A 13,722-nucleotide genomic window follows, 5' to 3' on the forward strand; every position below is an offset into this window, starting at 1 on the left:
TGCTTTCCAAGGGTAAAAAGGTATTCTGCTCATTTCTGTTATTCAGTCTTCATTTAAAATGCACATTTTTATTTTTCTGAGGGAATGTCCTTGTTTAGCTGGGAAAAATAGCCTGTTTTAAGCATTACATAGTTGTATTGAGTACTTTTCGAAGGATTCTTTAAGAGGAAAAAAAGTCGCTATTCATTTAAGATTAAATGTGTCTTTAATTGAGAACAGTGGTGTGCTACTGTTTCTACAGTGCTTTCCTAGCAAAGCTCTGCTTCTGAAATCTGTATATACAGTGCTTGTTTGTGTGATGATGTTAACAGTTTTGAGCATCAGAAGCTTTCTGAAGCTTCATTTCAAGTTTGGAAAATAGGACAGATGTGTCCAGGGGAAAATGGCCTTGTGCAGCAAGTTTGTAGCCTTAGGGTTTTCATTGGTGATCAACTAAGTGTGTCAAATCGAAGTTTGTTTAGGTGGAAATGTAATGGAAGCCAAGAGTTGAGCTCAAATCAATTTGTTCCCTTTAACAAGGGTGGAGTACATTGTTAGTCAGGGTTGATACTTTCTCAGAGTCAGTAAAAGCAGCATTTCAGGCTTTTCCTGCATTGTAGAAGTTGTCCCAGATCTGCCAAACTAGTAGCGCTGGATTCTGCAGCTGCCCCACAGACTAAATTTCTGCAAACTTAACTGTGAGTTTTGTGCCTCGAGCAGTTGCAGTATTGGACTTAGCCTGTTTCTGTAAGGCAGGTTATTAGAATATCCTTGTGTCTTAAACCATGTGAAAATTCATTAGGGAACTAGATTTGCTTTGTACCTTCTTAATATATGTGCCTGACTTGTTCAAACTGCAGCACAGTGGTTTTTGTTCAGGTTTTTTGGTTTGGTTTGGGTTTTTTTTGTTTGGGCAAGGTTGCTATTACTAGACTCGTTTTTCATTTTTCTCTTGGCTGATGCTTTTTTTCCATTTACAATATTTTTTCCAACTTGTTCTGTAAACAAAAAAATTTGGAATAAGAAAACATTATAAAAGTATGTGTGTGTTTTGACTTGCTTGGTTAGAGCCTGATATCTGTATGGTTAAAGCCATCCTGGAGTCAAGCCTTCATGTTTAAATGCATAAATAAGTAAAAATAAAGACAAACTGTTGGGAAGTTGAACTAAGGTATGTACAGGTCTTCTTGTTTCCAGTAGGTGATACTCATTAGTCTTATGCCTGTTTTTTAACATTTGGAGGTACTTGTCAAATCAAGTCACAGAAAGTGAGGTACTTTTCTTTTTTTTTTTTTTTTTTTTTTTTTTTTGCAGTAGTTGGTATAATGAGGTTTGAATTGAAGAATGTACCCGGCATACACAATATCCATGCTCTCTGTGCTACTGCTGCTGTTATCTACAATACAGGTACAGCAGTGAACTAGAAATACCAATGGTCCTAAAGTTGCCTAAGCAGTCCTATGCCCTGTTAATACCTTGCAACTTCAGAAGTCCTGTAGTTAGGCTGATGGTTTTTAGACATGGTCTTTGCTTGAAAAAGAAATGTGTATAGGTTTTTTTTAGGGTTTGTTTTGTTTCAGGTTTTTTGTTTGGTTTTTGTTGTTGTTGTTGTTTGTGTTTTCTGTTTGGGTTTTTTTGTTTGCTTTTAGCTTTTTTCCCTTGTTTTTGTTTTGGGTTTTTTTTTATAAGCAGGGGCTACAAGACAGCCATTTTTGTGTTTGAGAGCAAGAGAATTTCAAAACAATTATTTTTAATCTTCACGTACTGTGATAACACTTAAAGAAGCTAAACGTTATCCCTGTTGTGCTAGGCACTGCATTAATGTGAAATAAAAATTAATCTTTACTGGAAAAAGATCTGGGTCCAAATACATGATTGTAGGATGGAGGGCGCAAAAAAATCACGAGACTAGGGTTTGGTATGATTGACACAGATCTTGTCATACCAACTGGCTAACCAAGACCTAAAATTTTTGAGGCATCATGGTAAGGGCAAATATCAGCTCTGAAAATATTTTTTAAAAACTGTTGACAAAAAATTCTCAAAGAAATAGCTTTTGGCAGGACCTCATTTGGACTCCTGGAGTACCATCTTATTAATGTCACTAATTTATGAAAGTTTCTTTGGGGGGAAGAATTGAGTATTGCCTATACTTAGAGTGCTAAGTGATGTTTTAACGTCTGTCAACAGCCAGTGTGCGGGTTGCAGGTGGACAGACAACAGGTTGCAGGTGGACAGACAATGGGTTGTAGTGAAATGTGTTTTGTGAAGGAAGGTTCTGGCTCTTGTTGTGTAACTGCACATACAAATGATACAAAGTGGGTCTTCTCCTGATGGGGCAGTTTGGACTTTTTCCTAATGAATTACTTCGAGGTTACATGAGGTTTTGCAGCCTTAAGATCAGTAGTATGCACAGAATACCTGTTCCAGTGGAGGAAACCCATCAGTGGCAGTTGGGCAATAATCTGCTGCCTCTGACTCCCTTACTTGTCAAAGAAACTTTTTCTCCAAGTCTCAGTTGTTTGGAAGGCTTATTTTCTTCAGTGTTTGTCTTCATTGCTGTAGTTGGGTGTTACTGCTAAGCCTGTGATTTCTGCTGTGGGGTTTGAGTATTTTTCAGTCCTTCTGAACTCTGGACTTCCCTACTGTCTTTGGTAGTGAGTTTCCTAGAATAGTTACAGATGAGATACCTTGTATTGCTTTGAATCTGCTGTTTAATCACTTTGTAATTTCTCTGTGTCTTTAGGGATATTAGGTATGGCTTCCCATTTAGATGTTTTTATGGTGTCTTTGAACCTACAAAAGCCAAGGAGCAGCTTGGCATAGAAGCCTAGTGCTTGGCAAATGTTAATTTATCCCCCATAAACACTTGTTAGAGATAAAATGCTTATCTTTGTGTTAAAACAGCTGGGCCTTCTTCATTCTTGAATGTCGACTAGCCACAGACTTATGTGAGCTTGAACAAGGGCCTTATGTCTGTCTTTTTTCACTTGAGTAAATCAGTATCATTCAAACTTTGTGGTTTTTTGGTACCAGCTTGTGAATGGCTTATATGATACAAGGCTTCATCATGTTGCGCACAAGTACGATTAACTGGCTTTGAAAGTTAGCCTCAGCCAGAATTATTGCATTATTGGCATTTTGCTTAGTGTGCTTGCAAGGGGACCAGAAGCTTTAAAACTTATTTTCTGAGGGTTCTTTTAGAAGGAGAGTCTATATCTTAATTTCTAAAATATACGTGGTATTTTAGTGTACTATGAAATAGATACATATAGGTATTTTTCTAAAGAAATGATGGGGTAAAAAAGTGACTTCCTGGAGGACTGGTGCTTATTTGATTGAATGTAACGAACTAGATTTTTTTTATCCTGAATGAAAAGTAGTCTCTTTACTGCATAGAATCAGTTGTTGTTTGTTTGCAGTTTGCAAAACAAACTGATTTTTAAAACAATTATTAGACTAATTGGTCGTTAAGCTTTTGAAGCTGTATAATCAGGCTTAATGTGGATGGCCTCACAATCTTAATTACTTAAGTGTGCTTAACCTATGTTGGTAAGACCGTTTCAATTACTGCTGTTGGTATAGTGAAAGATGCCAACAATACCTGTCGAATAGTACATAATACAGCATTTCATTTAACAAAATCTTCATATGTAAGCAATATTAATAGGAATGCTAATATTTGCCTTTCCTAGCTGTCAATAGCTCCACCTGTGTCCCCCCTTCCTGCATCTTCATGTTTCAGGATTTTCCATACCTCTTCTCCTACCTCCTGCTACACTAAGAATCCTTTCCTTTGCTTGATGTGATTCTCTTTTGTCTCTTCATGCATCTGATGGATGACTGATGGTGACTTTACTCTCTCTCATTAGTCTGTATTTTACTCCTTGCTCTGCCAGTCAGTAATGAAATCCATTTCTGGTTAGTAAGAGAAAAGAACCTGACTACTGAAGCAGCATACATCAGACAAATCAGTCTTTCTGATGGACTCCTAAGCTAAAAGGGATGGGCTCTGGTTACAGTGTATTTTCACTTGTCTAGGTTTTCTTTTCTCTTCAAAAAAGGTAGGAAAGTTGGAGGGACAGACGAAACAGGAAATGAGACAAATGGAAAGGGAAAATATGGATTGCACTAGAAGGAAAAAAAGAGGGGAAGGGCAAGTTATATTTGGGAAAGAAGGGGATAGATAAAAATTTGAGTTGATAAACTGTAGGATTTATTTAAAATTTGTCTTTTATCATGCAAATGATGTGCAGTTTGAGAATAGGCATGTATATAAATCCAGTACTATTGCCATGCTCTTGGCAGATTGGCATCTTTGTATGCTGTGGACCTTATATTCAGGCTGAATACAGAAATAGGGATCTATACAGAGGGAAGGGCATGAAGGTGTTCTCTGTGTGGCTTGTTTCTCTGTAATACGTATAAATCAGTATTTTTCTTTTGCCTTTCACAAAAAAAAATTAAAAGACCAAAAGTGTAAATGCAAAGCTATGCACTTTACACCTTTACTTCTTACTTACAGCCCTTAATAAGAACAAATGTTAATATTCAGGTGTAATTAAAACTTTCATTGAAATTGTCAGTTAAAGCAGCATTCATTTAACATCACCAGTAGTTGTTCTTCCTATACACTTTTACAACACAAAAACCTTACAGTCCCTCACAAATGTAGGGAAAATTGACTCTTGCTTGTATTCCAGAATGGTCACTTTGAGATATCGAAAGCTTTGCAGAATTTAAGTACTGTACATTGTTGCAGAATAAGCTATTGTGAAATAAATCTAGTTGCTAGCTGGCTTTGGAATAATTACTTCACTTACAAATAACTGTTCTGGAGCAATTAGTTGGTATTATACTGTGCAGCTCTGCAATAATCCCCTTTTTAATTTCCAGTATACAGCTAACGGTGGTGCTTTTCTTCCTCATAGCTGAAGTGGAATATAGAGTGAACTGACACCTCAGCATGGGTGAAATAAACATTACACATTTATGGAGAAAAGCTAAGTGTATGTGCTAGGAGTAGCTAGATGAGTATGTTGGCACTTTGCTTACATGAGAGATGGTGTCAAATTCTAGGGGAAATTTAAATGTTTTTTTCGTGGGTGAGTAAGGAACAGTTAATTACTTCTGTGATTTTGGAGTCAGTTGGGGATGTTGATTTAAATGGCGATTTGTGAAATAGCTAAAACTGAAGGTTGGTGTGTGCAGATCAAAGTCTGCTCAGGTTCTGGAGATGCTGGTTGGAATACATTGCCAGTTTCATGTGGTCTGGCAATCAAGAGAGGTAGAACTGTGTCATTCTGGCAACTTCTTTTCAATGTTATTTCACAAACAGAAGAAATGGCAGTCTTTTTTCACTTTCTTCTGTCATTCTTTTAGTTTTGCTTCATTTCTAAAACTCAATTCAGTCTAATTCTGTATCTAGAGAATACACAAGACCTGATAGAATGAAGAGCTAATGAATGACAAAAACAAGCATGAGTTTGCTTCCGAGATCTAATTTTTTTATATTAATATTTCTTTCCAAATTTTTTTGTTTTGACAAGTTACAGCTTTTTTCTAGTAGCCTTCTACTTGAAGGTACAAGTCTGTGCCTTAAGGAGATAGTTTGAAAAGAGCAGCATTTTTAAATGCTTCCTCTGCCAAACGGAAAAATACTGTTCCAAGCAAATATTATGGAGAACCTAATTGTACACAGTGATTTTCCAGAGTGCCTAAAATAGAAACTTTCAGTCTTAATGTGAAGCAAAATTCTCCACCCGGATTTTGTTTATACTGTGTGAAAGCCTGGTCCTGACTGTATTGTACAGTGCAAAAAAATACATGGATGTATTCCCCAGCTGGATGAGCTTATGCTTTAAGAAGCTGCGTGTAATAATTTTAACTGATACTGTCATACTCCATTCATGGTGGTAATGAGAAAACCATAAATTTGGTTATAAACAACAGAAAAGTTTAAACTGAAATGGCAGACACTGTCATGTATTGAAGCCTGCTGGAATCTGTATTTGGAGCTGCCACCTGTCTAAGCTAAAGACAAAGCTGAGGAATGGATGAAGTGAATGAGAAAGTGCTGTGCTGTATCTTTAGTGGAAATTTTTTGCATTGTTGCTTGGGTCTTTAGGAAATATAATGCAAAAAAAAGCTCTACTGTAACCCCATCAGACTGCAGGTTTAGGCTCTATTCAGTATACACTAGAATATATGCTTCAGCATTTGGAAGAATTGAGCTCTTAGCTAAATCGGTAAGCTTAAGGTTCGGGTTCTTGCATAGCAGCAGTAATTCCCCAGAACGGCACAAATGCCTCTTTGATTGTGAATTACCATGTTGCATTTCACAGCCAGTTACATACACAGTGCTGGTTTGTTTTGAATTGACCTTACTAAGATCACGGAGTCATGTAACTTAAAAGTTAGGGAATGTAAGAACTAAGGTGACTTTACAGTTCTCATTCATTCCTGGGCATGAATTTTTCAAATCTTCAATTGCATCATCTAATCTGTGTTCCTCACAAAGCCAGAGCTTATTTAGTAGCTCAGGAAGAAGGGGACTCACTTTATGTGAGCAGCTCTTCAATATTGTCAGGTGGTGTGGCCACTCTCTTAAGTGCTATATAATAGACAAACCCTGTTCTGAAGAAGAAGGGATCTTATGGTTTTGGTACTCACTGCTCTCTTACTGGAGTGTTTCATAAAGAAATTTATGAATTGAGTTTCACTGCAAACCTAGTCAGTTTGGGGAAAGAGAGTGTTGACATTACTTTACCAGTGGGTGGGCAAACTGTAGAGGTATCGAAGTCAAAACAGTCTGCCCATTTTGAGTGCCTAGTGTCCAGAGCTTTATACATAGTTCTTGATATGCTTAATACAGAGCTCTTATTGGCTTTGATGGCAGTGGTGGTGTTTCTTCAGCAGTGAAGACACAGAGTTCGGATTGCAATCGAATGAGTAGTGTGCAATTACTCTGTGAAGAGTCTCGCTTGAGCATTTTGCACAGCTTCACGATAGGCAAAGGAACAAATCAGGTTTCTCAGCATTTTGCTTCTTTCACCCTGTTTTGAAGGTAATTGTCCTGGTTTCAGCTGGGATAGAGTCAATTTTCTTTCTAGTAACTGGTATAGTGTTATGTTTTGGGTTCAGTATGAGAAGAATGTTGATAACACAGTGATGTTTTCAGTTGCTGCTAAGTAGTGTTTAGACTAAGTCAAGAATTTTTCAGCTTCTCATGCCCAGCCAGCAAGAAGGCTGGAGGGGCATAAGAAGATGGGAGGGGACACAGCCAGGACAGCTGACCCAAGCTGGCCAAAGGGGTATTCCAGACCATGTGACATTATGTCCAGTATATAAACTGGGGGGAGTTGGCCTGGGAGGTGATTGCTGCTTGGGAACTAACTGGGCATTGGTAGGCAAGTGGTGAACAATTGCGTTGTGCATCACTTGTTTTGTATGTTCCAATTATTTTATTATTGTCATTTTATTGTTGTTGTTATTATTTTCTTCCTTTCTGTCCTATTAAATTGTTCTTATGTCAACCCACAAATTGTACTTTTTTTTTTTTTTTTTTTTCCCCTGATTCCCTTCCCCATCCCACTGGGTGTGGGGGAAGCGTCTGAGCGGCTGCCTGGTACTTGGTTACCAGCTGGGGTTAAACCATGACAGTAGTATCACAGTAAGCCATCCTACTGCCCTCCTTTGCCATTGCTTGCTTCCATCATCTGATAGTTCTGCTACTTGAGGGAAGTGTGTGATTGCACAGGCAAACCAATCTAAGTGCCAGTTCTTGCTGCTTAATAATGCTGCTGTGGTGGGGCAAAAGCTGCGTCAGCCATATCAGTTCTTTGATATGGCTTGTTGTCTGGCTGCACAAACAGTTGCATTGGCATAATGGAAGCCGCAAGTTTTGGGTTTGGGAGGGTGGGAACTGCCCGAAGAAAATTCCGAAACAACTTAAGAAGCACCGCTGCCAAACGTGCAGTCTCAGCCAAATTTATCTTCCTCACTCTCCCTGCCCTCTGCCTTGCTCTGTCCCATCTGCCCTACCCCCCACTCCAAGTCATCTATCTGTTGCAAGAAATGAGACAGGAGTCCTAAGAAGTAAGAATGAGATCCTAGTGATAAGTGTTGTGACATAAGCCTCTTGTATCCTTAGATCATGTCCTGGGCATGTCTTGAAATAGCAGCCTTATGGGAGAGGTGGGAGTGAGTCCCTCCAGCTCTGGCACTGGGCTGTGGTTCCAGTTTCTTGTCCAGCAAGTTCCAGTCTCCCTTCCCTTTAGTTGCCAGTCTTACCTCCTTGTCACTCACCTGTCAGCCCTCTGTCCCTCCTTGCCCAGCCTGATGGTTCCTCATTCTGCTCTGTTTCCCATCTGCAGCCTTTTCAAAAGAGTTGCTCTTGGGAGAGGGGCTGTGTACAGTCTGCAGTGATGATGGCTTTCTCCATCTTAAAACGTACTCTGCAAGGAAGGACTCTTCAATCTGTAGTTGCTGTGCTCTGTCGGCTGCTGGGCAGGTGGAAATAGAGGGTGTTTTCAAGGCCTCTTAGCTCAACCACCTTTGGGCAGGTTTTCACACAGATGGAAAAAATGTGTTGAGATATAAAAGGACTCCTTACTCTGGCACATTTCAAGTCCCTCTTCCAGAAGTGAAGAAGCTAGGCCTTGTCAGTTTTCTTGGAAGAAAACAAATGGGTTTGCCAACTTTAGTCTTGAAAACAGCTGATCTACTTTGGTTGAAATTTTGTTGTTTTGTTTTTCCTGAGAAAACCTCATCCTAATGAAGAATTGCAGCTTATCCTATCTCACGTTCTAAGGACTGCTTTGGCAAATTTTTATAAGGAAGCAAAAGATGAGTTACTATGATAGGAAGTACAAGGCAACTTTAATAGTAGGAGATGCTGCAAGCTCCCAATAGAAAGTTAGATTGAAATTAGAAACTTAGACTGAGGGTTGTAACTTTTTATTCTGTGACTACATTTTTTTAGAAAAATTGCAAGAAATAGCATTTCCTTCCTCTGCATTAATAAGGTATGTAGAATTTAGTTTTCAGAATTAATGATCTCTTTAACTATTACATTTGTCCTATTTACAGGTGCTTATTGTGGTCAACTGCCATGTTCAGTGCTACAGACATAGTGTTCACCAAACTAGAATTTAGCCTTTTGTTATCTGTTCATTTTCGTTAATTTGAGCCTGTTAAAACTTGCACATAGTTTGAGTAGTGTTCTTCAGGATTGCACTTCTTCAATACAAACTTCAGGATGTGTCTATTGCTTATGGAGTTCAACCAGCGTGTGTTTCAGTACATCTGAAGTTTAAATAAAAAGGCTTTTGTCCTCTGTGTTCCTGTTAATGTTTTGGGAAGAGAAACAGAGCAGCTTGGAAGACTTTTCTTCTTTATTGTCATGAACAGCAAACCTATTCAGTATTGATTTATCTGGGATTTCATTTTGCATTTTGAAACTTTGTCAGCAATTCACAAGCTTTACAGAGGATTTTGGTATGTTTTTCTGTAGGAAAAGTAATTTAAGTCTATAATCAAAGAAATGAAGCCCATAGGCATTTGATTACTTTGTGCCCTATGATCTCTCCTGTTCTCATTGTCCTCAGTGAAGAAAAGACTGCCCAGAGCATGGTACTTGCTTTAACTTTGTTTTGGTTTATTCAGGCCTAAGTTATCGCTTGGAACCAGTGTTCAAGAAAGCCAAGTGCTCCATGCATTGGCCACGTAAAATGCAAATGCAAGTTACATGCTTCTATTTAACAAAAGGTTGTATTTTTAATGTATCATGTTAATTCCAAGTATTCCAGGGAAGGTGGTTCTGGTCATACCATTAAGTTTTACCTGAACCAATTCATAGGTAAAAATTTAGTAAGGCATGCATATCCTGTGAACAGTATACATCCTATTACTTAAAACATTGTAAATCAAATACTGTAACTTGAGAGTAATTGATGAGTTTTCGTTATATGTTTGTACAGGTAATCAGTTCTCTAATGGTAACCACAGATGGCAGCAAATTATGAAAGGATAGAAATACTTAGTTCTGAAATGATGTATTTTTTTTTTCTGTGGACAAGTGGACTATCAGGCATGTGATAATGACCTACTTCTTAAACTGAAGCTGGTTTTTTTAGTAGTTGGAATTTAATCCATGCTTGTATTTCTTCTCTTGCTTTTCCTCTCATCCCTCAAATAGATATGCATGTTCTGCAGGGATTACAATTCATTAAAGCAGTGCACAGTTCCTGAATTTAAAAAATGAATGGAGTATTTTTTAAATAGTCACCAACTTTGAAAAACATGCCCGAAAGGTTTAACAGAAGCAACTGGAAAGATGCAGGACCTTTTCCATCTGATGAAAATAGCAGTAGTCTTAAAGCAAAGCATGAAGAAGAGCATCTGTGGTTATGGCTGATTGTCCTGCTGGGTGGGATCTTTACCGCATGAGAGGCTGTAGCCAGGAGTCCCCCTCAGTTTGTTTCTTCTCATAGTGGTATCAATTTTGGGTTGACTTTCAGCTTAGCAGTTTTCTTTGAAGTAGGTGATGCTTGTAGGGAGTTCAGACAGGTTCTGATACTCATTATATTTGGTGGCTTGCTCTCTTATACCTCTTATTGTTTTTTTTACTGAGAATGTGGGACCCATCTTTTTAGTAGTTTAGCAGTACAGAGTGTAGTTGTACCTGGTTTTTTAAAAAGATGATGGTGCTTGTCAAAATGAAACCTGACATAAACTTGCTGACATGAACACTTGAGAACATACTTTGTATGTACAGGACTGTAAAAAGCTTATTCTGGCAGTATGCTTGTAAACATTTATTGTGTCTTTTTTGGTTTTATTTTGACCCTGACAGAGCCAACAGTGCGGGCAGAACTGATGGAACAGGTGCCTCATATTGCTATGTTCTGTCAAGAAAACAGACCTTCAATCCCATATGCTTTTTCCAAATACTTACTGCCTATTGTGGTACGATACCTCGCAGACCAGAATAACCAGGTAAGTGTCTTTTACAAATAGTTTATTGGTTAGTTGAATATACCTGGTGTGATGTTAAATTTAAATAATTTAGCATCATACAAGCGTGTAGTATTTCAGGGTAAAAAGATTTTTGAATAGACATGAAATGCACGGCACTCTGAACTTTAATTGAAGAAAATTTCCAACATTTTTTCACCTAATATGATCTGTTCTGATTTGGGGCCCTTTATCTGGTATTGTATTCTTATGGACAAAATCAAACAATCATTTTGATAAGATTACATAATTTAAATTCTGGCAAAAAGGAACAGTAGTCACGAAGAACTGACTCCCTGGTATAATTCAATTTTTTAACACTTTTATGTACCTTCATGACAAGTTATTTGTGTATTGATCCAGTAAAGCTTTTGGATTGAACTTGTGTGGTTTATTTCTCTGCGTGTATGAGTTAGCTTGCCTAAAGCTTTCTTTAGGCTTCTCCACATCATTTCAGACGAGTCTAATCCTAGGTGATGGATTATTTTAAGTATTTTAGGCCTCTGAGTTTGTTACTTTTTTCCTTGCCCTTTCCAGATTTTCCATTATTAAAAATAGGTACCTTAACCTATTTTTCTTAGTAGTTATTTTGCTAATTCATGTATAATACAACAATCATACTTCTGCTTGATATTGTCTTGGTAGCAGATTCAGCGATTCTTTTCATCATCTTAACCTCTGTTGATACTCTATAGTTAATTTGGCTGGTTTGTTCTGAAACAAAGATCTCAATGGTGTTTTCAGAATCGCTGCATTGCAATGTATAGTCTTTTGCTGCATGTGTTTTCTGGTGAAATTACTTTTTTTAAGAGACAGGGATTAGCCATGTATGAAGTCAATTATTAATGGTTATCTTATACAGTCTTTTTTTTTTTTATGGGACTAAGCAAAATTGTGTCTCAGAATTTATAATACATTCAAAATAAATGCAGTTATTCATTGTGAGCCAAACTTGTTAATCTCAGAAAAAGAGATTTGTTTAATAAAATTCACATTCCTTAGAACTTTGTTACTCCCAATTAGTTATGCTGCTTTCCTTTATGTATTGCATGAGCTTTGCTATGACTACTTTTTTTGATATTGCTATCCTGTGTTTTGGGAAGTGTGTAGGTGGACACTTTTATAATAGCATTGCCTTAGTTTACAATATGCAGGTGTTCTTGAGTTCAGACATAGTTTGTTTCAAATGTGAAGTGTTTGCAAAAGTGCTTTTGGAGCACTTGTCCACTTGCTGAGTGCAATTAGTATAGGTGTGTGGCAGTATGTAGGTACAGCTTCCAAAATACAGGACATACATTTAAATGAAAAACCAAAAAACTCTCTTTGAATTCCTTTGTTCAATATTTGTCTTTTTTCAATAGGTAAGAAAAACAAGTCAGGCAGCATTGTTAGTTCTGTTGGAGCAAGAACTCATAGAGAGATACGATGTGGAGACCAAAGTATGCCCTGTTCTGATAGATCTGACAGCTCCAGACAGCAATGATGATGTGAAGACAGAAGCTGTGGCTGTAAGTAACAGCAATACCAAACCACGTAGTATAAAGTTTGCTTGAATGCTTGGTATTACGGTGATGGTACTGTGTTTCCAAGTTGCACATCCATGTGGTATTAAAAAGAAAAAAATATATTGCTATCCATAATTAATCTGTAACTTTTCCCATGCTGTGTTACACTCAGTTCAAGGTTAGATTTAAATTCAATGGCTTATATATGCTGTAAAGAAAAACGCAGCTGGACAAGACAGTGCAGGGGATTCATTTTATTGACTCCTAAGGTATCTGCTATTGTTGACTTTTTAGTTTTTTCAGGTTTGTTTGCTTTATGGAAGTTTAAATTGCATATGTAGAAAATTTCCATCAGTGAAAAATCTTTAATGCTTGAATTCTGTTGGGTTTTGCTGTATGTCTATTCTCTTTATTGATTTTGTTTTGTTTCATTAGACAAAATAATAAGCATATGAGTTGATTAACTCATGGTTCGTTGGTGGTTTTCTTTTTTGCATTACATACAACCTCAATTATTAAAAATTATTATGTATTGAATTAAAATAGTAAGCAAAGTAATAAGTTAATTTATAAAGGAGAAATGGCAGATTTATGCCCTTATGTTACCCTTGAATTTTTGCAATTTATGTTGATGCTTTTTCCTGGGTGATTTTTTTAAATTTTTTTTTATTTTTTCTTTTTGCTTGAGAGAGACCTCATTTAATATTTTACTTTCATAATGTAGCTGGACTCGTAAACAATAAGCAGGCTGGGTGCTATTGCATTTCGCACCAAATTTCTAGTACTTTCTTGAAGAAGCTTACAGTTACATAAGGGAATAAAATTTAAAGCAGAACTGTTTTACCCATCTTCATTGTTTTGAAGATACTGAAACTTCACAAAGGTTTCTGTAGCTCACTAACCCCCTAGAGGTTAGAAAAATAATAATTTGTTGTTATAGGAAAATAAATTTAAATAGCTCTACTGATGTGATTAGGAAAGTTAAACATAAAATTCTTTTAGATTACCTTCTTTTGAAACTCTTAGAAAAAATCAGAATGAAAGAGCAGTTAGAGGGAAAAGCTGTCACTTTCTTTGGTATGATATGCTTTTTCACTAATTTTATGTTAGGGAGTTGCATACATGGAATACGGAGTGTTGTAATTTTTAAATCATACAGAAGTTGAAGTCACTTAAGCATATTTATTGTCAATAATTTTCTGTTATTTGTAAATATATATTT

The 13,722-nt window shown here is 37.1% G+C and overlaps 1 protein-coding gene across 15 annotated transcripts in view; it reads left to right on the plus strand.

Annotated features, from left to right (window-relative positions):
- The window catches only part of PPP4R1 (protein phosphatase 4 regulatory subunit 1), an 83,930-nt gene that overhangs the window by 40,605 nt on the left and 29,603 nt on the right, over positions 1-13,722 (plus strand). For all 15 annotated transcript variants that reach the window (XM_075022979.1, XM_075022976.1, XM_075022981.1 and 12 more), the window contains 2 exons: positions 10,835-10,977; positions 12,357-12,503. In XM_075022979.1, the coding sequence (XP_074879080.1) occupies positions 10,835-10,977; positions 12,357-12,503 (290 nt within the window). The remainder of the gene's footprint in view (positions 1-10,834; positions 10,978-12,356; positions 12,504-13,722) is intronic.

The sequence above is a fragment of the Buteo buteo genome, chromosome 3, assembly GCF_964188355.1.
Source record: "Buteo buteo chromosome 3, bButBut1.hap1.1, whole genome shotgun sequence".
Taxonomy (NCBI): domain Eukaryota; kingdom Metazoa; phylum Chordata; class Aves; order Accipitriformes; family Accipitridae; genus Buteo; species Buteo buteo.